The sequence below is a fragment of the Lupinus angustifolius genome, chromosome LG09 (assembly GCF_001865875.1).
Source record: "Lupinus angustifolius cultivar Tanjil chromosome LG09, LupAngTanjil_v1.0, whole genome shotgun sequence".
Classification (NCBI taxonomy): domain Eukaryota; kingdom Viridiplantae; phylum Streptophyta; class Magnoliopsida; order Fabales; family Fabaceae; genus Lupinus; species Lupinus angustifolius.
In genome coordinates, this window is record NC_032017.1 from 9,820,918 (window position 1) to 9,847,355 (window position 26,438).

Consider the following 26,438-nt stretch of genomic DNA (forward strand, 5'->3'; position numbering starts at 1 on the left):
AAATAGTTCACAATGCTTGTGTTTTTATACATTTTATTTTATCAAATTATTACACAGTATTACTAACATGTATATATATATATATAATACTAATAGCTACTTGTTTCTAAACATGCATCAAAATCAACTTGCCCCATACGATTATATGGGTAACATGTGTACTCTAAACCATGTGAATGCACGAGTAACCTCATTTTTCTAAACCATGTTAATGTACTTTTAAGATGTGCGCTCTTATTCATGGAATGCACGGGTATATGTACATTCTTAACCATATGAATACAGGGATAACATGTGTGTTTTTTATCATATAGATGCACGGGTAATATGTGTGTTCTTAACTATACAAATACATAATTAAAATATATATTTTTAACCATATGACAAAAAAATATTGCCCCATATGAATACACGGATAACTTGCTAGTTAGTTATGGTTGGAAATGATTAATATGATAGTGAAGATGTGAGAGGAACTTTGGATGACATGAATAAGCAAAAAAATGAAGAAAAGAAGAGTATTAGTAAGTGCCCCAATCACTAGAAATTTAGTGCCTAAGAGCAGAAGCATATGTGCGAAGAATTGGTCCTAGCTAAATGAGTGCTCAAGCATTCAACATTCAGTGCCAGAGCACCTAAACACCTGTAAAATAATGAATGCTCAAGCATTGTTCCATTGGAAATTTCCTGAAAAGCTAATCATAGTCTCTTCTCCCATTAGAACGTTAGGACCTTTATGTTCATTACTAAACATGTTGAAGAGATAAAATAGAATCAAGTTATATCTTTTTGATCAAAGGTTGAATCGATCATCAGAATAAAGATTAGGATACATTCTTGGAAAATTATACTTCCATCAAAGAGAAAGAGAAGCAAATGAAAGACTTTCATAAAAATTATCATAGAATAGAGAATGAAGTTTTCATTCTTTACATGTCAAATCATGAATTAGTAATTGCATCCAATTTTCAAAAGTTTTTTAAGTGTTTTGAATTTTATCTTTATCAAATAGAATATTTTTATAACAATACCCATAATGTAAAAGTCTATTTTCTATTGACTTAGGGAGATAAATTTTTTAGTAGCGAACACATTTTTTATACTACCAAAGGATTCTTCATGAAGTTACTTATCTTTCTCTTCAATTTTATTCTTATGTTATCAACCATGTTTTAGTTTCCTCCTTTAGCCGTCCCTCTCAACAAGTGTCGTTCCCAAGAATCGAACTCTCGACCTTAGGAATCCACTGAGACTTTACATCACTAGATCAAGACTTTATTAGTACTTGAGTTATTTAATATAAGGTTGGTTCTCTTATTTTGAGCATGTCAACTCTATCATTAATGCTTTCTTTGATTTGTCATTGTTTAATGTTTAGAAAGTTTTACGTAAGGATATATATGCAAGTTGATATTTGAAGAGTAACCAAGGAAAAAATATATTTAAGAATCATGAAATATATTCATGAGATGAATCTCTAGTCCTCATTTTTTTTTCCCTTCAAAATCAATCCGTGAACATGTCTATTTGGATGGAAGGTTTCAGAAGCAAAGGCGAGGGAATCCATATTTTAAAATTTTAAATGAAAAAGCTATATAATATTTTTATAAATAAATAAGTAAGGAATAAAATGATAAATAAGATATTACATACAAATAATAAATGATAACCACATCCAAAAATATTCCAAAAACCATTCAAAAGTTGTTGAAGAACACAATCAAGTGATAAAATGAAAGACTATTATAAACAAAACAAAATATAGTAGTATACGGATTTTCATGTTGCCTTTTTCAGTTCTCAGAATGTGATGAAAAATCATCCCAAAATCATCAATTCAGCAACAAATTACTGCTCTCACTTCAACCATATCACATTGTTGCCCATATAGTCAAGTTCTTTATTTACCATCAATGACAATATCCACATTAAGTAGTATTCTTCAAACCAAAATTATCCAAGCCAAGCCATTGTAACAGATTAAAAGTGTAATTATGAGATGTATTTTTCTTGCTGTTCTTGAAGTAACTTGGCTGATGACTTGGCATCCAAGTATAGTGAACTAACTTCGTCAAGATCCGCCTATAAATGTCACAATAGAAACAAGTTATAACATTTAGTTGATGATAAGTATAAGGATGAATTTATTAGCTCGGCAAAAGATATATTCTGTTTTCTTATGAAAAGGGTGGTCTATTGCACGAGACTCCTACTTGGTGGAGTCTGGGAAGAGTAGATGTACGCAACCTTACCCATGCAAGTGGAGAGACTATTTTCCTATGAAAACTTGTTTTTTGTTTATTTGTAAACCAGTGTCGATGGGCACACAACAGAAAAACCGTTTCATAATTACCTTGCAGATGTTGTTTCTGCCACTCATTTTTGCAACAATGCTAGCTGGTGATAAAAGCTGAACTGCATGCCTGATGAAAAAGAAGTGTGATTAAAGTAATAAAAAAGGGCAGCTCAGGGCACGAGGCTTCCACCTAGTGGGGTATGGGGATGATAAATGTACACAAACACAGGCTTACCCCCACAAGTAGAGAGGTTGTTTCCAGGATTTGAACCCATGACATCATGATAAAGTAATATATGAAAGAAAAGCATTTGAAAGCAGCGAATTTATAGAGCAAACCTTAAAGATGATCGTTGTCCAATCTCCCCAAGGAAAGCTAAACTTTCCTCGTCGACAACCAGTTCCTCTACTTGAGCACGAATAGCTAGAATCTATTCCACAGGTAAGAAGCATGTATTAATACATTCAAAATATAAAGACTTCGACACATTGATAGGCTATTCCAAAGATGGACGAAGCCTGATACCTGTATCATTTCAGCAAGACTGTAGGTTTGTGTTCGAATGATCACCAACCGATCCAAAAGGTCAACAGGAATGCCATGAGGACTGGTCATATCAGTCCCTCTGTAAAAGTAAATGGAATCCAATCAATAAGATACAGGTTCATCTTAAGGAACTTTTAAGCCTTAACAAATCTGACAAATAACGAAAACACACATGGCTTATTGGGAATCTTATACGTGCAGAGATCTCCAAACAACACTAATTGACTTAAAATTACATCAGTGTATTTAAATGAAGTATGAACTCAAAACCTGAAAACCAGCAAGGGTTCATAAGGGTTTACCTTTCAATTTTTTTAATTGTATGCATCATTGTCATAGAATAAAATGTTAAGGAGAATTCGGAACACTGATTACAAACTAAAGATAGCCGAATCCACCTAGTGGGACTAAGACTTGATTGTTGTTGTTGTTGATTAACAAACTAAAGAGTCATGGCAAAGCCTGCTGTGATAACAACGCAGATTGAAAATGACCAGCTGCCTATTTTCACATTTGGTTTATGCAAATTTACCACTAGACCAAAGCTTCGTTAAAAGCAATATATTAGCTTCATACCTCACATTGCATATTCCTCTATTTGTAGCAAAGATTACTATCGGAGATAGGGAGCTCTCTAAAGCACGATTCAGATAGGAAAAACACTCCATATCTAGCATATGCACCTGCAAAGAAGAACCCAAAATTTGGTTAGTTACTAGCAATAGAATTGCAGACATGGTAGGTGAAAAAGTAGTGAAGAACAGATGAAATCACCTCATCAATAAATAAAACTCCAGGGACAAGCTCTGCTACACCTTCATCAATATATCGGTTCACAACCTGTAACCAACATAAACATATTGGTAAACTAAAAGTTACTGATAGAAGCATGAGTGAAGATGTGGGCCTTGAGGTTGGTAAGAAACCCAAGATTTGGCAAAAAGGCTGAGCTGGCAAAAGGGGTGCAAATTCTGTTATATTACCATAAGCAGAGGGGAGAGAAAATCATCCGAGTATTCTGTTATAGAGGGAGAAATAGAGAAATGTCTCTATGGATTGATAGATGATTCTATCAATATTTACCTTGCTTTCATAAGTGTAAACGGCTCTCATTCCATAGAAATATATACAAACAGTTTACCATTCATCTTATACTTTTTTCTGCTTCTGTTTTCTAATTCTCATTCTGCTACTATCTGTTGCTGCTGTTGGTATTATTTTGCTGTTTTACTTCTGTGAATTTCCAACAGTTACCCTCTTGTAAAGCAGTATCCCTCCTCTTCTATTTGGTAGCAATTTCAATTTAATGTATAAAACTCAAGAATCAGTAATATGCACAAGGAAATCTGAAAGTAATTGAGGAAATTGCTAAGAAGAAACTCACTTTTAGAATATTCATTTACGCCTCATGAGTAATTAAGCAAAAGAATTATTTAGCATGCATCATATGTTATGACAATACCTTGTTAACTTCTTGTCTGAGCTTGTCAGTGATTTCTGTTTTCCTGGGTTTCATCATCTGACCCATAAGAGACAAAATATCTTGCCCACCTTGAGGTTGTGCATTGGCAGCATCGAGATCATGAAGACTTACATCCTTAAATTATAAGACAGTCCAAATCACAATGAGAAGTTAGTAATATCAAGCCAGTGTCTAAAGCACATTCTAGCAGAGTCTAAACCTTCGAATATTTTCCTTTACAAATGTTATCCAAAAACCTTTTAGTATCTTGAAAACAAATGAATTCAAAATATCAAAATTGAAATTTAGAAGAAAACAATTGTGATCATCACAGAAACTATGTTTAAAGCCTTCCCTACCCCCGCATGACACGTTTTCACTTTAATAATTGCAAGATACTCGATAATCACAACGAAATTAATGAACTAATAGTAGATTGCTACTGGAAGTTAAATTACAAGGCTTTGCATAGAGACTTCTTAAGGTATTCTGATATATTTCCTCCAGGCTTGTTCCTCTAAAGTAGTTTGAAAAGCTTTGTTTTAGTAGCTCGATTTCAGATCCTTGCAATGCTTAAATTCTAAATATACACAGAAAGTGCTGACGGCAGAGCCAGACAGACACAGACAAAATATTACCCAAACAAACTATCTCCTAAGACATTATCATCTACACCGAACCGGTTGCAGGAAAAACTTGAAATAGAACTTCAAAAGTGATCTCTCTGAAAATAACATTTAAATTCAGATATGAAACCTATCATCAATGTTTCGAACATGACCAAATATTGCAGATTCAAATGTAATTGTTATAGTCATAATTATGATTATCCTAAATTAGCAAATTGTCAGAAGCATCAAGTCTTCAAAATGAAATCAAATACCTGAACAATCTCCTTTTTTTTGTGAACTTCTCCCTTTGGAAGTGGGACATACTCTTCTGCTTCAAGGTCAAACTCTGTAGCAAAAACATCACTCCGGCCCACCCGTTTCACAGCTCCACTATTTGCTTCAATGTATATAACATCCCCAACAGCTACCTGTCAAATCCGAATTCCGATTGGTTGACACAAAGATTACATTGCTTGAAACCTGTTACACTCAGCCGTGCACAAAGAGATATATAAGAACAAAAGGAAAGGGAAGGAATATAAAGACCCCACCTTTTCCTTAAGCAAGGCATCATATATGGTTGGGTCCAACTTCAATTGCTTGGTTCCTTTCACTGTTTTCAATCCAATTACCACATGGCTTACACTTTTACCGTAACCACCCGTAACAATCTCACCTTCTTCTGGAGTTAGCTCAGTTACCTAACACGAGACTAGCATCACATCAGGACAAGGCATCAACGATATTAAGTTGAAAGCAAAAATAGACAACAATCCTATTTAAGAGCTAACCTCTCCTTCGTAAACTTCCTTATTCTCCTTCATACGTAGACCAATGGCACGTCGAAAATTTTCCATGAGAACCTCAGTCTTCTTTATTTCGGATGAGTAAACTTCCGAGCCAACCATTGGGCAGAACGGAACCTGCAGATTAGTAAAAAAGTTATTGGTAAAAACAAGATTATATAGGTGAATATCAATCAGAAAGACGAAAGAGATTAAAATAGGAAACCTTGGTCCCAAGCTCTTGACTTATCCCAAGTGCTAATGCTGTCTTTCCGGTTCCAGGGGGCCCAGCGAGAAGGAGTGCACGGCCAGCCATCTTCTTCTGTCTTATCATGTCGACCACAATACCCGATGCTTCTCTTGCCTCTGCTTGCCCCACAAACCCAGCACCAAATGGTAATGCTCTTCCACTCGCCTACATAATAGTCAAACCAACCAATTTAAAAATGAACACAGGGCTCATTTGTTTAGATTTTTCTTTCAAAAAAACACTTTTTGATATGAAAAAATCGCTTCTGAAATTATATTCTAGTTTGGTAAAAAGAAGTCCAAAACAGCTTATAGTGAACTTATTTGAATTTGAGCTTATGAAACAGCTTATAGAGAACTTATTTGAATTTGAACTTATGAAATAGCTTATAGAGATCTTATTTGAATTTTAGCTTATGAAACAGCTTATAGAGAACTTATTTGAATTTTAGCTTATGAAAAAGCTTACAAAAATAAACAGGAAAATAGCTTATGAATTCCCAAAAGCTCTTTCTAGCTTTTCTTACTAACCTTATGAAAAAAAGCTCTTTTCAGCTATCTTCACAAAACCCTATTGAATAAGCACTCACTCAATCAAACTCCTAGCCCAAACACACCAAGAATTTTCATCTTCTCCCATAATGTTTTTCTATCATAATAGATTTTTATAAAAAATCACTTTTTTCAAGAATCTATTACAAACTAATAGATTAAAGGAGAGGATGATTAGGTTAGGTTAATTATTACCTGAAGACCAAGGCCTTTGATGTGAGTGTGAGTAGCAATACGTTGCTTCTTGGTTGTTGATTGAATCTCTTCTATTTTCATCTTCTCCATTTTTCTCTCTCTTTCTCAGGTTTTTGCACTTTCAGTTACAGAGTAACTAACAGCACAAACAAACAAACTTTGAAGAAATATAAAATGTTAATTTTTATAATTTTACATTTTTCTTTTGTTCTTTCTTATTTACTATTATAAAAGATAAATAATCTTTCAATATTTTTTAATCGGGTTATTAGCAACAAGATGTTAGTCTAGTGATACAAAGTTACATTGGATTCTTAAAATTAAATATTCAATTTATGAGAGCGATACTTATTATGAAGGACAGTCACAAACCAAAAAAGCAAAAGAATACCTTGTTAATAAAAAAAAACTTTTAGTTTCACTAATATAATGAAATAAGTCAAAGTTCAGCATCTTATTTTTCATAAAAAATGTATTCAAAATGATTTTGATAAGAATATTAACATGATTCTAAAACAGAAGGAAACTATCTGTAGCAAAACTTATAACTAATTATTTGCATGAACTTTAATTAATGAATTTTTAGAATCATTTTGCATTAAACATTGCTGGATTGTAAATTGCATTTAGAACTTTTTTTGGTATTACCAATCTCTCACATTTTTTATAAGGAACTAATTTCTTTTCGGTTTGTAATTTTCCTTCCCATCAAGTATCGTTTTCATGAATCAAATTATCAACCTTAAAGATTCAATAGAGTCTTACACCACTAAGTCAACACCTTATTCATATTCACGTGCCAAAATGAGAAATAAGTTAGTTGTATTCCATAATTTCCTGAGGAACCAAAAGTGTTCCATTCTTTTAATTCAATATCATTAACAACAATCAAGTCTTAAATTTAAGTCGACTACAAATATAGGATACAACTCATGTTTTAACTCAATGCCATATACTCACTAGTATTTTTAATAGGCTAAGGTTTACATTAAAATTTCTTTATGCTTAATGGTTGGAGGCAATATCATGATAATTAATAACCAAAAATATACCCATGATAATTTATACAAAGACAGTACTAAATTAATCACACATTGCAAAATTGTTTATTCTTAGGACTGAGTGTTCTGGAATATGTCATGCAACATTTTGTTTTATGTATTATAGATGAACGTTAGTCACTAACTTGTTTCATGCAACTAAAATAGTAGCAATATGAATGGAGATATGTTGTCTTGACCTGTATTCTCATCTGTGTCCTAGACAAATTAAAATGCACTCATTCAATTAAATAAAAAATATAAAATTAAAGTTATATTACTTGGTGTGTATTTATTGGATAGGGACAGAAAAAGACAATATTTTTGGGAGAGAAGATCCCTATCGGTTATAATATAACATTTTTTCATGGTGAGACTTTTGTGGTTTTAGAAAATGGACTTTGCTTAGTAAACAAATGCTAAAATGCATTTTACTTTTTTGAAACCATGTTAAGAGTTCCACATTGAGTAGAATAGTAAACTCAATGTGGTATTAAGTCATGAAATTTTCCTACCTAATAAACTAGTCTTTTTGGTTAGGCTCTCCTCATGAGCTTAAATCATAACAAATCAGCAATTTCTATAGCTCTTTTTTGTTCACCTGAAAATTGCACAAACACAAAAGAAGAATTGATTTTTCATCCTAAATAACTATTCATTCTAAAGAAGGAAATGGTGTCCAAACTCTATAGAGTGCCTAAAAGCAAAAGTAAATTACCTTCCCCATTGCATTAGTTGGGATTGAGTTTCACACAACTAGTTGAGTTGGTATCTAACAAGATATAAACAAACTATCAAAACAAAATTACTTTTAAAACTCCTAAACAAACTATCAAAACAATTGCAATATTACAGTTTCCTAGAGTCTAAGCAATGCATCCTTACTGCATATATCCGCATTTTCCCACAATTATAGTAAACACAATGTAATCATAATCATAATTTAAAATACTGTATCTAGTTATTTTAAATTGCGGTTGCCATCATAGTTGTAGTTACTGTGATTGTAGTTGTGATGTGGATTGCGACCGTTGTGACATGAAAATATTTCTAATTCATACAATTGAAAAATATATCTTTAATTACTGCAACTTATATTATATTTATAATTTTAATTTACTATTTATCTCAAGTTCTCAACTATTAACAATTTAATGAAGTTAAGGAATGAAACATATTTATAGTCTCTAATAATTTTGAAGTTTTTAATGGTGGCTTAGTCAAGTTTAGATGCAATTTCATTATTTTCAAAATAAAAAACATATTGTTTCACACTCATGGAAAACAAATGGACAAGCACATATCTCCCTTTTATCTTTTGATTTATGGCTAATAATAAGAATAAAAGTAAATTCAAAAATATCAATTTATTCAACAATCCACTGAATCACCCACCACCCATGGAAAATTGAAACATAAATTATTAACCAAAATATTATGATGAAATCAAACTATATGCTTATTTACCTTTAATCTCTTACATACCTTAATATAATATATGTTAATAAAGTGATATATTAGTATGAAATACATTTTATTAATTAAATTGTTGGAATGGTGGTAAGAATTGGGTGTTCCAGTGCAATAAGAAGCTCAGCCCAAAAAGAGAAGACAATGAGGTGGAGATGCTATAACGCATGTCCTTTTTGCCTTTCCATGTTGTCTTTTGTAGTGGAGTTATGTTTTTGTTCCAGCCACAACATCGTTATGTTGCTGTTTTTTTCTATGAATCAGAGTCACACCATAACTGTGATACGTTGTTGTTGTAGAACCAGCTGCAACTAATATTGAGGATGGTATTTTGAAACATTGATCCTGATTAACTATTAAGGCTAGCAATACTTTGATAGAAGTATGTCTCACTAGAAATAAGTCTATATTCCTAGGAGCGGCAACTAGGAAATAAATATTTGTTTTGTTAGTTGAACATTATCATGTGTATATAACACATATATATAGTCATCATATCAATCTAAATTATTTAAAAGTCTAACGTAATTTATTAGCCTATTTTAAGGTCTATTATGCTAAAGTTAAATAGGTCATGAGATCTAATTTTAAATAAGTTAATCTCACACTAACAATTAAGTTATATTTGTGTATATATCTTTTATATTAATTTTTATATAGGTTAATATTATTTATATTAAAATAATGCAATATAAATATTAATATATAATATAGTTAAATAGACTGAATTGTTAGGTTTAATACGTCTTTTAGATTATCTAAAGTCTCACATGTTAAGTTAAATAGTCTTTTTTAAAAAGCATGGGTCTTACCTATTTACGAAAAAATATGGACTGGCAGGGCATGTAATATGCGCCTAATAGATGTACTGACATATTTCCATCCCTAACCACAACCCTTTTACATTAGGCACATGATCCACTGTCACCCAAACTGTATCATGATCCTTTTGACTCCGAGGAAATCCGCTCACAAAATTCATTGCAATGTTATCCCATTTCCAAACGGGGATATCCAAAGGTTGGAGTTCTCCTCCGGGTCGTCTGTGCTCGATCTTGGCCATTCGACATGTTAAGCAGCGTGAGACATAGTCTACTACTTCTTTCTTCATACCGGACCACCAGATCATCTTTTTCAAGTCTTGATACATCTTGGTAGCTCTAGGATGAATACTTAGTTGGCTTTTTTGGCCTTCGTCCAAGATTGTCATTTTTAAATCAGGGTCTTTTGGCACACAGACTCGGTTCTTGCATCGCAACACTCCATCGGTTCCTTCTTGAAAATCCAAGGCTCTTCCTTCAGCCAACAAGATTCTCTTCTCTCGCAGTTCTGGATCAGAACTTTGCAAACCTTTCAGTTGTTCCAGAAAGTCATTTGTTACTGTAAGCATACCTAACATCAAACTCTTAGGTTTTACTTGCACCGCGAGGCTTAAATTCCTGAAATCCTCAATCAATTCCATCTCTCTAATCATCATGGTTGACATATGCAGAGATTTTCTACTCAAGGGACTTTCTACTCAAGGCATAAGCCACCACATTAGCCTTCCCAAGCTGGTACTGAAGATCAAAGTCATAGTCCTTAAGGAATTCGATCCATCGTCTCTGCCTCATGTTCAGTTACTTTTGGTCGAACAGATACTTCAGCCTTTTGTGATCACTGAAGACTTTAAATCTTACTCAATATAGCTGATGTCTCCAGATCTTGACAGCAAATACGATCGTAGCCAACTCCAAGTCGTGCGTCGGATAATTCTACTCATGTGTCTTTAGTTGCATAGAAGCATATGCTACCACCTTTTGTTGTTGCATCAACACACAACCTAGGCCTTGTTTAGACACATCATAGTATACATTGTAGTTTCCCTTCAGGTATGGTAGAATCAACACATGTGTTGTAGTCAATCTTTTCTTCAATTCTTGAAAGTTTACTTCACACTTCGCCATCCAGACGAAAGCATTGCCTTTCCTTGTTAACGTAGTCAGTGGCAATGCCAACTTCGAAAGTCCTTCAATAAACTTCCGATAGTATCCTACCAAACCGAGGAAACTTCTAATCTACGTTACAGATTTCGGAGAACTCCATTTCATCATCGTTCCTACTTTAGTAGGGTCTACAACAATTCCTTCGCTTAATATCACATGCCCAAGAAAATTCACCGATTCTAACAAAAATTCGCACTTTGACAGCTTGGCATAGAGTTGATTGTCTTTCAAAATCTACAACACTATCCTCAGATGTTTTGCATGTTCTTCTTGATTCTTCGAATAAATCAGGATATCATCGATAAATACGACCACAAATGTGTCAAGATATGAATGAAAAATCTGATTCATGTAATCCATGAACACTGCAGAAGCATTGGTTACACCAAATGACATCACGAGATATTCGTAATGACCATATCGCGTCTGAAAAGTAGTCTTCGGAATATCCTCTAACTTGACGCATATTTGATGGTATCCTGACCAAAGATCGAATGGATGGTGCTGTAGGTGCAAATCTCTGAGCAGGTAAGGTGAAAGAAGCCTCCAAGCTCGCATGCTGTGAAAGAAAGCGCATCGTAGAGCCATCGCAAACCATCTCTAGCTCTAAGTGACAAGGGCCTGTGTAGGTATATCTATGTCCATCACTACTCCATGCCCCCTCCTGGGACATCATGAATCGGTAGCTCCGAATTCTCGTCCTATGGTCCATTTGAATGAGAATGTGAACTGAGAACAAGCAGAAAGAAAAGAAAAGAAAAGAGAAGAGAAGAAAAGAAGAGAGAGTAAGACATCTAATGAATATAATTCCTTGACGGCGTGGAATTACACGGAATATCACATCCAGATATACACGCATGATATATACAATATAGATCACAAACATAATGCACAATAATGAAATGATGTTATAACTCGAATCATGAGGATCAATATTCACACTCTCAATGTATGCATGATATGCTTATTTCATCCATCCTTACACCAATATCCTCTCAATATACAATTCAGAAATAACCAAGAGTACAGGTCACATAACAAGCCGATTTGATCGCACCAAAAATAAATTCCTCGCAAGGATATTTGATCAATCGGTTTCAAAGAACTGTCCATTTCAGGATGGTGTCGTATCAAACTTTCTAGGAATCCCTCTCATTGATTCTAATTGCAAAGAGGGGTTGTCAGAGATCGTCTAATTTGCGCTGTGAGAACTGTCCGATCCAATAGAATATCTCATTCAAGAATACAAAGGACTCATCTCACCTAGACTCTCCCTCAAGACTTTGCTAACGAATCACCGTCCCTCTAAACATAATGAGTATGCATACTAACCGAAGTTAGTCGATTAAATATTTTAATTATTCTTTTATATCGATCGGCCTATCCTAAGACATCTCCCAAAGGAATGCTTCTTGTGGGACCTAATCTTACGTTATCACGTAATATAGGAATAACATCCCTACCATTACGAACCATCGCTGACTTACCCTGGACGACCACATGGCCAAGCCTCTTACGGTCACATGACATCGCTGCGTGGTATCATGTAATATAGGAATAACATCCCTACCACTACGAACCATCGCTGACTTACCCTAGACGACCACATGACCAAGCCTCTTACGGTCAGACGACCTCGCTACGTGGTATCATGTAATCCTTTTTAGGCATAGCCTTGCTCACGACATCCTCGTTGGAATCCTTGCTCACATAAGGCGCAACAACAAAAGTAACAGTATACATTTGTCAATTCGGGCACTAGACTCAATCCTTTGAGTCACGGTCTTCCCCAAGTGTAAATACACTTCACACCCAAGCTAGGGCTATTGCCTAAGAAATAAATCAATAAAAAACAATCACAATTTATGTGTGTCTCTCGCCCAAGCGAGAGGCTGTCGCTCAAGCGAGAGGTTGTCACTCAAGCGACCAATTCATCAAAATAGACTCAATTTCCTTCATGGTTCTCGCTCGAGCGAGGGGACTATCGCTCAAGCTAAAAATCCACCAAAAATTGGTCAAAATCACCCTTTATGTCTCTCTCGGGCGAGAGATTGTCGCTCGGGCGCCGAAACCACCCAGAACAGGCCAAACATGCTACTTGGCCCTCGCCCAGGCGTGGCTGGGTCGCCTAGGTGAGGCTGGGTTGCCCAGGCGTGGCTGGTCTAGTGGCCAGGCGTGTTTGGCTCGCCTAGGCGTGTCTGGGTCGCCCAAGCGCAACACGTCGAGTGGTTAGGCATGTCTGGCTCGCCCGGGCGTTCCGGGTTGCCTAGTCGTGGCTGGTCTAGTAGCCAGGCGTGTCTGGCTCACCCAGGCGTGGCTGGCTCGCCCAGGTGTGGCGAGGACCACTCTCTCAACCTTTTGGGCCACGAGATCGAATACCACCGATGTTTTCGATCCCTACGAGTTTTAGTTTCTCGAGTGGTGTTCCTTCATGGATAACAACCATAAGACTTGATATTTTATACTATCCTAGGGGCATACAACCTAAGGAAACATCCGTACTTAATCCATACACAAAATCATATGGTTAAGTACGAGTTTCTATCAAAAACATAAATAACTTCCAACTTTTGAGGTAATTTGGAGATCCGAGTGTCATATTCGGACACCACTATGTCACGGTGTATTCTCTCTCACCTTGGGTTGCAGCGCGGTTGATTTCCCTTCCATGAATGCGTAGGTTGTCTGACTTCGAACGCCTTGAAACTAAACACGAAAACTAATCAGCGATTCACGAGTTAAATCGTCTTCCTACTAACTCTAAGCTAAAGACATCCTTTTAATCCATTCTAAGAACATCCGAGACTTTCATCCATCCGGTCCAAGATTTATATTCTTAAATCATCATTTATCCTCAAAAGTCTCGTTCCCGATTCTTATCGGTTCATAATCATTTCAACACCTTTTTACAAGGATTGATCTCATGATCAAAACGATATTTCGATTTAAAATATTCTTTGATTTCAAAATCATCATCTTTCATCAATATAAATAACATGCATACTTTTAAACACTAAAACAGACCCATGAACAACAAGATTTCATGGTTTCAATACAACAATATCTATATTCATGAAAACTCATTTTTCGCGTTCTTGCGTATAACAAGAGATATGAAGGTTTTTAGAAAATTTTGACAGTTAAAAATGTTCGTAACATACACATAAACATCATACTCAAATATCGTAAACAATGAACGGCTAGATTTTCTAAAAGATAAAGAACAAGCATGAGGGTTTACCTTACTGTTCTTGAGAAAATCCAAAGGAAGAAGAAATGCAATGCAATGTAGAGCCAAAAGTTTCTCAAGGGGGTGGGCTCTTTTTAAAGTGTCATGGTTCAGTTTTTTGAGAAGCAAGTCAAGGATTTCAAGAGGTTTTATGACTCTTTTAAGTGGAATAAATCAGAGTTAGGGATAATTGAATCTTATTTATGGAGACAAACCAAATGTTTCCAAGATTAATGATGCAATCGGTAAGTGAAAGGTTTTAGTTATTTAGTGTAAAAGATGAGTATTTTTGCTTTTTGCCCAACAAGTTTCACTCGGGAACATGAGGTGACTTTTTCGGCGACACATTTGCGATGAGACCATGCCTGAGTATTGTCGGCTAATACTTGGCTGGATGTTAAAATCTTCTGATTATGGTTAGAATTTCGAAATGCCGAATTCAGAGTGAAAAATATTTAGAAATGCGTTTTGGACAAACTTGATGTCTATCCTGACTCGAAATAATATTTCAAAGGCAATTGCGCAATCGGAATTCAATTCCGACTACGAAACTCAAAAACACATTTTTGGGCCGAAAATTTGGACCCAACAACAGTCCAAAAACTTCCTATCACAAAAAATTACGAAATTTTTCCAAAAAATAGGAATTTACAAAAAAAGACTAACACTCAACTACGGTTTAGCCTAAGTCATTACTAATTAATTTCTAAAATCAAGTTTTGTTAAAAAAATAATTAATAAAATATATCGAATTTTCACGGTGTTACAGACCTCCTCGAACTGAAAACACTCTTTATCAACATTATAAAAATTAACTAATGTAGCTATCATCTGCAAATTTTGTCTAATTGGGCCATTGGCAATGTTAATTTCTAAAAAAGGTCGAAAGCAAGTTGCTTTGACCTTTTCAGCAACTCTTGGATCCATTTTGGAACTTAAAGCTTTCTCCGGAGCCATGAGTGATTGATACCTGCACAACAAATCAGTTTTATACAATTTTTTTAGGCAATGAAACTATGGAATGAAGACAATATTGCATCTATAATAGGTCAACCGGAATATGTGACCCTGTCAATGAGAAGGATATTTTGAGGTATGTACACATAGGACCAATGTTTTAAATTGAGGACACCGAATTATAATGACGCGACTGTAACTGGCTGCAACATGACCACATCCGACCGCATTTAGGCCGTATCGATATCAAAAATATTTTTTTACTCGTAAAACAATTCATACTGCAACAATTTGATGACCACAATCACAATAAACATAAGTGCGACCGCAATCGCAATTTTAAATACTGTGTGAGTGCAAGAGAAAGGCCTAATATGGCAAATGTGACTTCTATCCTAAACATTAAATTTGTGAATATCCCACCACCAAAGCAACCTGCATTCATCTCAAAGCAGAATATTTCAAATTCATTGTTAGATGAAGAATATCATGGAATGTTTTCAAACAATTACATCTTTAACATTGTCAAAAGGGCACAGCAAAACAGAAATTCTCTAAGAGATTAGGTTAAGGTTCTAAGAGCTTAGGCTATTACCATTACTGCATGAACCGAACTTTCAAAGACTAAAAAGCCTTGGTGTTATCATTTTTAAGCTCCTAACTGGTAAATCAACAGGTATATAACTAGGAACCTTAACTTCTCTTAATACTATGTATGCATGTTATCAAACAATGCATAACCAACATTGAACCATAATGTAAAATGCATCATGTGAACTGATGATGTGGTTAATTAATAATATGAACTAAAACCAAAATTATAAACTAAAATAATAGAGACTGGAAATTAAGAAAATAAAAATTATATTTACAATCATGGAGAAACTTGGATTTAGTGACTTGGGTCACGAACATTAGACCTAACAATGTAACAAAGTTGAAGGATTTAGTTTGTTTTTTGTTTGATGGATTTGAGACATTGGTTTTATGGAACAAAAATGAACATCAAACATGTATGGTTAAGCAAAAACAAAACAAAAAACATGTGAAAGAAAAAAGATAAAGAGTAAGTGAGATGAAGAAGAACTTACTCTAGAAATTATGAAGTGAGAGGAAGAGAAAAAGAGAGTACGAAGTGATTGTATGAAGTGAGAGGAGAAGAAGTAGCAAGAGTGAGAGTCTAAAGAAGTGATTTTTGAAATCCAACCACGATTTCTATTCCAAAAACTTTCTATCTTCATATTTTAAACCAATCATATATCACCAAATCATATAAAAATATTATTTTTATAGTTTTTTATTTTTTTCAAAATATGTGTCAATTTATTGTAATATAATGAGACACAAAAAATGGAACAATCAATCCCATTGTAAACGATGACTTAATAGTTTCAACATGATCCCATATGTGGGATGATGTACCGTAATGGAACACGTCCTTTCACCTGACTCCAAGTCAAATCATAATAAATTTGGATGATGTGTCTTTTTCAATTCGGAAAAAAGGTGTTAATTAAAAAGAAAAATAATATAAGAGTTTTATATTTTGTCAAAATATGTTTCAATCATATGTGTAATATTTATGCACCAATCATAAAAATTTATACAAAATTAATATAATATATATAATTTATAAAACACTATCGGAAATTTGTAAAACACTACGCCACACTCGCCGCTCCTCTCACCGATCTACTTAAACAGCAAAAATTTACATGGACAAATGAGGCTCAGCTGGCCTTTACAACTTTAAAAAATGCTATAACTAATACTCCAGTTCTTTAGTTGCCGGATTTCTCCGCCACCTTTGAAGTTGAAACGGATGCCTCTGCCATAACAATCGGTGCAGTGCTATCCCAACACGGTCATCCCATTGCCTTCTTCAGCAAGAAAATGGTCCCCCGGATGTAGCATGCTTCGGCCTATGTCCGAGAGATGTACGCTGTTACAGAAGCTGTAAAAAAATGGCGTCAGTATCTCATTGGTCGGAAGTTCAATATACTAACTGACCAACAAAGTTTAAAACATCTAGTCTCACAAGGGTTACACACTCCAGAGCAATAGAAATGGGCTACCAAGCTCATTGGTTTTCAATTTGACATTAAATATCGAAGTGGTACCTCCAATCGGGTGGCTGATGCTCTTTCTCGGCGCGTTGACGAGCTAGTGGCTGAGCTTGTTTCCTTGTCTTCCCGGGTTCCGACTCTACTGGATCAACTCCGGCAACACTATCAAACAACAGTTGGTCAGTCATTTGTGACTAAATGTGAAACAAACAATAAAATGAAACTCAAATATCAGTGGTCTAATGGCATTATTTTGTTTGCAAATCGTATTTTCATACCTGATATTCCAGGACTCCGTGAGGCCATTCTTGTTGAATATCATGGCTCCCCTTCAGCTGGTCACTCCGGGCTCAAGCCCACTATTGCTCGACTTGCTGCTTCCTTTTACTGGTCGGGGATGTATCGGGACACCAAAGCATTCATTCACCGCTGCATGACCTGTCAGTACAACAAATACTCACCCACAACACAAAACGGGTTATTACAGCCTCTTAACATTCCAGAGAGGGTTTGGGAAGAAATTTCTATGGATTTCATCACCCACTTACCACCTTCTCAAGGGCACACCGTGATCTGGGTCGTGGTGGACCACCTCTCCAAATATGCCCATTTCATTGGACTTCCGACCAAGTTCACTGCAACGGTTTTAGTCCACCGTTTTCTGGCCGAAATAGTTCAGTTGCATGGTGTTCCCAAGGCGATTGTCTTTGACCGCGACCGGCTTTTTCTCAGCTCCTTTTGGAAAGAATTTTTCCGGTTATTAGGCACCACTCTCCGTTTCAGCTCCGCCTATCACCCTCAATCTGACGGCCAAACAGAGGTGGTCAATAGATGTCTCCAAACATACCTCCGGTGCTTCTCTGGCTCACAACCGCGGCAGTGGTTTCGTCACCTCTCCCTTGTGGAATATTGGTATAATACGTCGAAGCATTCAGCGACGGGTTTTTCTCCGTTTGAAGTTCTTTATGGCCGTCCACCGCCCGCTATAGCTCATTTTTTGAACAAGCCAGCACCTACCACTCCAGCCGCGACACTTCTGCATCAATGCACGGAACTGCTCAGTATAGTAAAAAATAATCTTTTACGTGCTCAACAACGAATGGTGGCTCAATATCATAGTGGTAAAAGAGACATTACCTTTCACCTGACTCCAAGTCAAATCATAATAAATTTGGATGCTGTGCCTTTTTCAATTCGGAAAAAAGGTGTTAATTAAAAAGAAAAATAATATAAGAGTTTTATATGTTGTCAAAATGTGTTTCAATCAGATGTGTAATATTTATGCACCAATCATAAAAATTTATACAAAATTAATATAATATATATAATTCATTTGTATTACTTTTATTTAAGAGTTAATAATAATAATTAAAAATAAATGATTGATAATTTGATATCTACCATGTGACAAGATTTAAGTGACTATCAGAATTCCATGTCCTTAGAACTTTGTTTTTTTCTTATGCATAATGTGTAACGAAGCCTAGAGAGCATACAATTCAATGATGTTTATTTCAATTCTAATTAAGTGAAATTGCTTTAATTTTCTATTGAAGCAAAGACAAATTAGTATATTTGATTGGGACGTTGGTTTTTGAATCTTAGGTTTGTCTAATCCGTGCAACTATCTTAAGTTTGTTTAATCCAGATAAGTGTAACTCAGAAAGGTAGTGTTTGGGTTACCTCTTAATCATGTATATTACCTTCTAAATTATTTAGGTATTTTATTGGCACATCTTATAATAAGCTATTAAAAAATCATTATTTTCGTAATACTCACGATTTTTTGTCAAACCTATTTCTATAAACTAAAATATTAGACTCATCTATTTCCTTTAAGTTCCATCTCAATATATTCATAAATAAATTTAAGTCCCACTTAATTACACTTGATGCTTGTGAATCATTACATTTTTTTTATGGAAAATCAAAAGTATTATTTTATTCTTTAGATAAGGAATTAATTTCTTTCAGGTCCTTCTCAATAGGTATCACTCATATGAATTAAACCTTTAGACTTTTATTCTATTTGTAATCCAATAAAGTTTTACATTATTAGGTCAACACCTTATTGGTTTTCATTACATTTATTTCACCAAAAGTGATATTAAAATTACAGCAATATAACTTTCATGAGGGTTATAGTTTAGTCATATTTTAATTATTTAATTACTTGCCCTTAATTTATTTTCCTATTGTTTAGTTTGTGGTCTACTAACAAGGCATTGAGCTAGTAATAATGATCAAAGTGTCAATGATTCAATTTTTAGGAGCGATATATTTGTGAGAGATAATCACACACCCTAAAAAACATTAATTCTTTACCCTATTAGGTGAGGGAATACCCTTGATAATACAAAAGAAAAAGTCTTAGACTTTTAGCCCCATTTTTAATTAGAAGAAAAGTATACAAAATAATAAAGAGTGTCTAGCTAGAGACTTGATAGTTCATGCATGTCTACTCCCATATTTATCAGATTCTCTCATTCATCATATCAAGTAAAGAACAAAAAGAATATGATAGGATCCAGCAGTCTACAATAAGGCTCAATCGTCTTATAGTAACAAGTAACAACTCCCACATGGCAGAAGGATTATGTGATGAATTAATGGAAAGAATATTCCATTTTTCTGTTTCAACAAACTTTATCTTTATGTAAGATCTATCCAAGTGTATGGCTAGAATCATTTTACTTTATTCTGATTTCTTTATAAGCTGTATAATTTGGAAGAAAGTATTAACAATGGAGTATATTCAGTAATCTTTAATTTCTCTTCTGCATTTTCTTTTCCCTCTTACTTTCTTTTACAATCTTCCTAACAGAATATTTCCAATAAATGACGAAACTCGAACAAAAAGAATCACATACCTTTATCTAAAGACTAATGTTATATCTTCCTACTAATCTTTATAATTACAAGATAGTGACATATATCACTTTTAAACCAATTATCAATAAATAAAATATCACCTTATGCCATATGACATTTTCTTGTAGGTAAGAAGATTAGTAAAAAGATTTAATAGGAAATATACAATTTTCCTTACCTAAATCTGGAATTTGGTAACAATCTCCTTATGGTGAATCCAATAACAATAGTAATTACCACCAACACCCTATTATTTCAATCATTCTAATTTCCCAACTACTATTTCAATTGCATTTGAAGTTTTGAACATTTTAATCTCATCACAATTCACAAGTGGTGAATCAACGGAAATTGGATTTCTATCACTTTTTGCTCCCTCTAGCCTCTATTTCACGAGGTTCAACAATAAAAAAGAGTAAAGTGGATCAAATACTCATATTATCTAGCTACTACAAATGATGATGAACAAATAATCCCTATAGTTGTGATTAGAGAATATGAGGGTAGGAATAAAATGATATTGTTTCGTGCAAAGATCAAATATTTTACTGCACAATGAGAGCAAAAAGGCATGAAATCTCTGGATTCATCCAAAATCACCTTTTGTGCCTTAAACTATCAATGCCTTGAACACATTGGACATTGTTCCTGCCCGGATTCCGGGTTGAGCAATGGTTACTCGAATTATAGAGACGCTATAACGTTTTTGCGGTTCAAATATAAAAAACCCTTTTTATATTCATATTTAGGTTGCAATAGTCTTTAATTTAGAGATATGGATCAGAAGTTAATTACGAATCAGAAAATATATTAGCACATTGTCTACTCATATTAAGATCTTAACCTCACTAATTGCAAACTAATTTATATAATGTATTTGATTGATTATTTTATTTATTTAGTTATAAAAGAAGAAGAAACTTATTTTTTATTTTATTTTTGTGCTTAATAAGATTATATCTTATTCTCATATGTATCCTCATTAACAAAAGGAATCAATGCTACATAATTCTTAGTAAAATTTGTTTGTTGAGTGTGTTTTGTTTATTGTTAGGAGCAGAAGTAATGTTACACAACCATCCAAATAATGAGTTGAGTTTAAATTAAAGTAAATACTTGCGACATTCCCTCCTTGTTGTGATTGTTATTTTTATAATTAATTGAAATGATATTTATATTTTTAAAACTTTAGGAGCATGAGATAGTGTGACCATTCCATGGATGCGTTGAGAAAAAAACTAATAATCACAACTGTCATTGTCATTTTTTTCAATTTTTTTTTATATTTTTAGATTTAATTGGAAGAAGCATACATTTATTTTATTTTATATTGTATTAATTAGATATTGTTAAAGAGAATATTTTTCATATCAATATTTATTACACTTTACTAAAAAATGAATTAGTAAAGAAAAACTAGAATCCAATTAGATGTCGTTACCTGCACTCGGTCCACTATTAATCTGAACTCTTATTATTTAAAAAAAAACTATTTTTAATTTTTTCATTTAATTATACTGGTTAGCAATTATTTATTTGATTCAAAAGAAAAAGAGTTAGCACTATAAACGACACTCCTTAATGTACCCGAGTAAAGCATTTTTTAAATTTGAAATCTGAAATTAATTCTGGTCATTAACCCAAGTATTCAAATTGGGCATCATATTTGTTCTGAGCACCTAAAAAACTACTTAATAATTTTTTATAAAGCATGAAAATTATTATTGTAATACATATAAATGAGTAAAAATATATCTTTAGACTCTACAAAATTAAAAATTAGTTGTAAGACATTTTTGAGTAGAAAATCATTAGAGACCCTATAAAGTCCAAAAAATTAACATGTTACCCACAAATGGTTATAAATAATTATTTATTTTTTAAAAATACACAAAAACTTACTAGAATGCATTACTTTTATTTTATTAAAAAATGAAAATCAAATGATTATTCACATTTTTTTATTTTAAAAATGAATCTCTCTATTATTAGTCTGATAAATGCTCATTAAACTACTTAAAATCCTTTTTATTATAAAAGGAAAAACGAAAATCTTTTATTTATATATTTTTTAAAAGAGTGAGGAATTTGGAATTTATATATTATTTTCGCTTTTTAATCATGTAATAAAAAAATTTAAGAAATTATTTTTGTGATTTTAAGATCAAACAAAACTGGGTATTCATAGAGATGGTGTATATGAGAATGCTTTAAACCTCATGTTTCTGTATATTCATTAAGTCCTATGTACAAAAGCATAGATGATCAAAGAATAAATAATCAAGTCTCAAACAACACCTCTATGTGTGTCTACTTATACTTTCAAAGACCAAACTTGTCACCTTTTACAAGTTTTCTTTCTTTCTTTCTTTCTTTCTCCATGCCCTTATTTGGCATCTTTTCAGCTATTCTCATCATATTCAACAATGCCTCATTACCTTATCATTTTTTGGCTTATTGGCGACATATTGGACTTTTAACACCTCCCAAATTCTCAAGGTATGAGGCTTTTTTGTTATCTGTCACTACGTTTGAGAGTTTAATAGGTTTTCCATTATCAATGTCATTGTCCAATTCATCTGGAATTGTAGAAGGGTCTTTTTTCATGTCCGAGTCACCGAGCCAGCCCATGAAATCTGATAGTGTCATTGAACTAGGTATTTCTTCTGCACCACCCTTTTCTATTTGTACCCCTTCTTTAGGAGTTAGAGGCTTCTCAGGTTTTGGAATTGTGTTTTTCATATTGTTCTTTTTTCCTAGTTGTGATGAATTTTGATTTTGAGAATCAGCATTTAGTACATCTTCTATTCTTGATAGTACTGTATAGGCTAAACTTTCCAATATTCTTGAATAGCTTTCAAGAACAGCTTGCCCTACATCCTGTCATGGTAAAATACTCTTAATTATACTAATGAACACAAAAAATGGAACATAAATTTGTATTATAAGAACTTATGAACCTTCACCAAACACCATTCTTCATGTACAAAGTAGAATTGTTCGATTTGTTTAAATTCATGCAATATTGCAATTGAAAAGTATGTTGAATAGAAAATTAATCTTAGAATAGAACATGATCTAACCTTATTGAATTGGATTTTGCTTATATCCAATGCAGATTGAGGTATCCCAGGGAAACGATGCTTTAAAAAAAGAAGGATAGTTTCTGCTCTCTCTTCAAATAGTTCTCTTTTTTCCATACTTATAGCAGAACCCCAAGCTGATTTTGAATCCTTTTGGTTCATCTTTCGTTTCCAAATCACGATCGATGCCTCAATTTTATTCTTGAGATCTAGGATCTTATGTTCTGATGATAAGTCCATAGTACCTAGTAACTGGTCTGGATCAAAATAATCATCTGTGATACTACGATAGATTGTGTCACCTAGACTTGCTCTTCCATTCTATAAAGTAAGAATTGAAAACAAAAATTTATAAGAAAATGTTTTATGAACAACCATTATAGACAAAAACAATTTCTTTTATTCTTACCTTGGGTAGGGATTCGATATAGCTTTCAGGGATTTCCATTTCTGATAGAGTTTGAGCATTTATGGCCATGGCTGCTTTAAGTACTTGAGTCACACAATCTTTTTGATATTGCAGAAACTTTCTTGCAACATCAGATAAACCATCAACAGGAACCTTAGGTGTTGGCAACCACCACTTTTCATCGGTTTTACCGTCTTTATCTGCATCTCCTTCCTCTTTCTTTACATAATAGAATTCATTTTGCCCTTTGAAATTATCTAGACAATCCTGTTCATCATCCACAATTGTTGAGATCACTAGTAATGAATTGTAGTCTATAAAAAAAATAAAGTTATACGAACAATGTTCTCCACAACTTTACTTTTTATAACGTACAGTACATGTACCGTGCATTTTATAAATCAAATTTGTCTGAAAAGTTGTCGAGAATGGTTGTTCACATAACACTTCTCATACGAAAATAAGGTACATGTTTAGTGGTCATACATTAAGCATTGTATCAAGCTTTCGCAACGCAGGGATATTCATGTGAAGATCAGTTCGTTGACGCGTTGTCATAATCTATTCAATCAAACATGAGTTTCAATCATTCGGTAATTACGATATAAGAACAATGAGAGAGAAAAATGGTATAATTAAAGAATAATGTTTACCTCCATGGTTGATCCATCCTTTGCTTTTTGTTGTGAAGGAACCATTTCAACAATGTAATCTGTGACTGATAAAAGCCAATCAATTTCTTTTCTCCATCTTGATTTCCTTTCTGGTGACATTGGCTCTAGGCGCTTTTGTTCACCAAAAACAGCAGCTGCATTCTCAGCAAGAAAATAATGAGTATTTGAAACATTTCTGCTATCAATTCAAGCTTTCCTGAAAATAGAAGGAACAACAAAATATTTGTTTTTGTCCATCATGATTTTAATGAGTATATAGGGAAAAATTATGTCTTTTTATGAAGGAGAAAAAGAATGCAATAGGTTATTAACATACCTGCTAGGTTTGTGAATGCATTTGATAATGCTAAAGCTGATGAAACACCTTTTCCTCCACCAGACATATCCTCACCTAATAAAAGTTTTGCAAATCTTTCCTTCATCTGTTCCATTTCTGAATTAAACCCAACCATAAATAATAAAGTTATAGACAAATTAAATATTTTAATTCATCCACAAGGTTTAATAATATAATACATTGATTGACAAAGTTTCTAAACCAATATGTTCTCAATCATAGAAGAAAATATTGGCTGGTTTTGTAATATATATGTTTTTGTTTTTGCATGGAAACAAAATGTTAATAGTTATAAATTACAAAACTTGCATCTAACCATGCCAAATGAAAGTATAAAAATTGCATCTAATAACATCAATGATTTACCTTGCATTAGCTTTTCATTGGCTTCTCTAGCTGCAATTTCCTCTTTGCTTATTATCTTTGGCCTTGATCCTTTATCAGAATTGTTTATAGGTTTTGATCCTTGACTTTTGGATGATGATGACGATGATGACGATAATGACGACGATGATGATACTGCATCTTCTTCTGAAGGATCTAATTTGGTAGCACTTTCAATGCTCAAACTCTTTGTATGTCTTCCTGTGTTCTCAAACATCCCTTTAAAATGGAATAGTTTGGACTTATAACTTTCTTGCTCTTGTTCAAGTGCCCTAACCATTTTCCTCTTTTTTATTTAATATTTTTCCTCTTCTTCTTCTTTTTGTTATATATCTTCTAATGAAGATATTGCCAAGGGATGAATAATGAAGAACAAAACATAGGGTTTTGCAACATCTTGTAGGGAAAAAAAGAACTAAGTTTGTTACTTATGTGACAAGGGTGAGACATAAGCCAGAGTTGCAAATGAAATGGAATATGTTTTTTTAAGAGTCAAAAAGTTAGGAGTTGTTTTTTTTTCTTATTTTGAGCTGGGTTCGTTGACTCTATAGGATGCATATTGTCACAAATGAGATGGGTTTAATACTGCAAGTAACAAAATTTGATTTATTATTAGGAAAATGTTGAGTACTACAAATCTTGACAACAATGAAACAACAAGTGTTTTTTTTGGAATGGGCTTAAATAAATATGATGAAAAGTAAGTAAATATATAGTGCTTGATACTAAGTTCAAATGTGGTTTTCTTGAGGGGATATATGTATATTTTTTTTTTCTTAAATCATGTTTTGGATTGAAGATTTGTGTATAAAAAATTGTCAAGGACCTTGTTAGTTTTATTATCATTTTTTGTCTTTATTCAAGTGTGAAGTCTCACATTAGATATGAAGGGATAAACGAAAGAGTTTTTAAGTGAAAAAAACTGATGAAACTAATATCTTAAGATTTTGGTTCAAAATGTGATATCTCACTTATGACTCTCCACTCTTTCCATGTCTCGGTGACAATGAAACTCTCTGGTAATTAGAGACTATCTCATGGTCTGGTTCAAAAATATTATATATCTCAACAATTGAAACTAAATTGCTCCTTATGAAGTATAATTATGGTCTTTGTCAAAAAAAAAAAAAGTTATGTTCTTTTTACAAATATAAGAACTATTGTTATTGTTACTATCCTTTCTTTTCTTCTTTTTGTTATGCTGGGAGGAATCGGTTATGGAAATAAAACTTAGGA

The 26,438-nt window shown here is 33.5% G+C and overlaps 3 protein-coding genes across 3 annotated transcripts; all 3 read right to left on the reverse strand.

Annotated features, from left to right (window-relative positions):
• LOC109355846 (ruvB-like protein 1) lies at window positions 1,837–6,855 on the reverse strand. Its single transcript, XM_019599086.1, has 12 exons — window positions 6,698–6,855; window positions 5,928–6,116; window positions 5,708–5,839; window positions 5,468–5,617; window positions 5,189–5,344; window positions 4,306–4,440; window positions 3,618–3,683; window positions 3,420–3,526; window positions 2,823–2,922; window positions 2,636–2,727; window positions 2,354–2,423; window positions 1,837–2,082 (listed from the first exon to the last, which is right to left on the reverse strand). The coding sequence occupies exons 1-12, from the start codon at window positions 6,785–6,787 to the stop codon at window positions 1,993–1,995; spliced, it is 1,377 nt and encodes a 458-aa protein (XP_019454631.1). The 5' UTR covers window positions 6,788–6,855; the 3' UTR covers window positions 1,837–1,992.
• On the reverse strand, window positions 10,962–11,769 carry LOC109356237 (uncharacterized mitochondrial protein AtMg00860-like). The gene is made up of 2 exons (XM_019599568.1): window positions 11,650–11,769; window positions 10,962–11,264 (listed from the first exon to the last, which is right to left on the reverse strand). The coding sequence occupies exons 1-2, from the start codon at window positions 11,767–11,769 to the stop codon at window positions 10,962–10,964; spliced, it is 423 nt and encodes a 140-aa protein (XP_019455113.1).
• Window positions 22,765–25,689, reverse strand: LOC109356438 (rop guanine nucleotide exchange factor 12-like). The gene is made up of 7 exons (XM_019599760.1): window positions 25,185–25,689; window positions 24,798–24,914; window positions 24,461–24,615; window positions 24,294–24,368; window positions 23,808–24,074; window positions 23,399–23,719; window positions 22,765–23,195 (listed from the first exon to the last, which is right to left on the reverse strand). Exons 1-7 carry the CDS (start codon window positions 25,480–25,482, stop codon window positions 22,770–22,772), a joined length of 1,659 nt encoding a protein of 552 aa, XP_019455305.1. The 5' UTR covers window positions 25,483–25,689; the 3' UTR covers window positions 22,765–22,769.

Bases quoted from the DNA above. Each gene is read 5' to 3' on its own strand.
- LOC109356237 (XM_019599568.1), bottom strand. From the start codon at position 11,769: ATGCGCTTTCTTTCACAGCATGCGAGCTTGGAGGCTTCTTTCACCTTA. The intron at 11,265-11,649 runs GTTAGAGGATAT...TCTGTAACGTAG, and splicing joins TACCATCAAATATGCGTCAA to ATTAGAAGTTTCCTCGGTTT.
- LOC109355846 (XM_019599086.1), bottom strand. From the start codon at position 6,787: ATGGAGAAGATGAAAATAGAAGAGATTCAATCAACAACCAAGAAGCAA. The intron at 5,618-5,707 runs GTTAGCTCTTAA...GTCTCGTGTTAG, and splicing joins AGGAAGTTTACGAAGGAGAG to GTAACTGAGCTAACTCCAGA. The intron at 2,728-2,822 runs GTATCAGGCTTC...CCTGTGGAATAG, and splicing joins GTCTTGCTGAAATGATACAG to ATTCTAGCTATTCGTGCTCA.
- LOC109356438 (XM_019599760.1), bottom strand. From the start codon at position 25,482: ATGGTTAGGGCACTTGAACAAGAGCAAGAAAGTTATAAGTCCAAACTA. The intron at 24,915-25,184 runs GTAAATCATTGA...GGTTTAATTCAG, and splicing joins CAATGAAAAGCTAATGCAAG to AAATGGAACAGATGAAGGAA. The intron at 23,196-23,398 runs GTTAGATCATGT...TTACCATGACAG, and splicing joins GCAAAATCCAATTCAATAAG to GATGTAGGGCAAGCTGTTCT.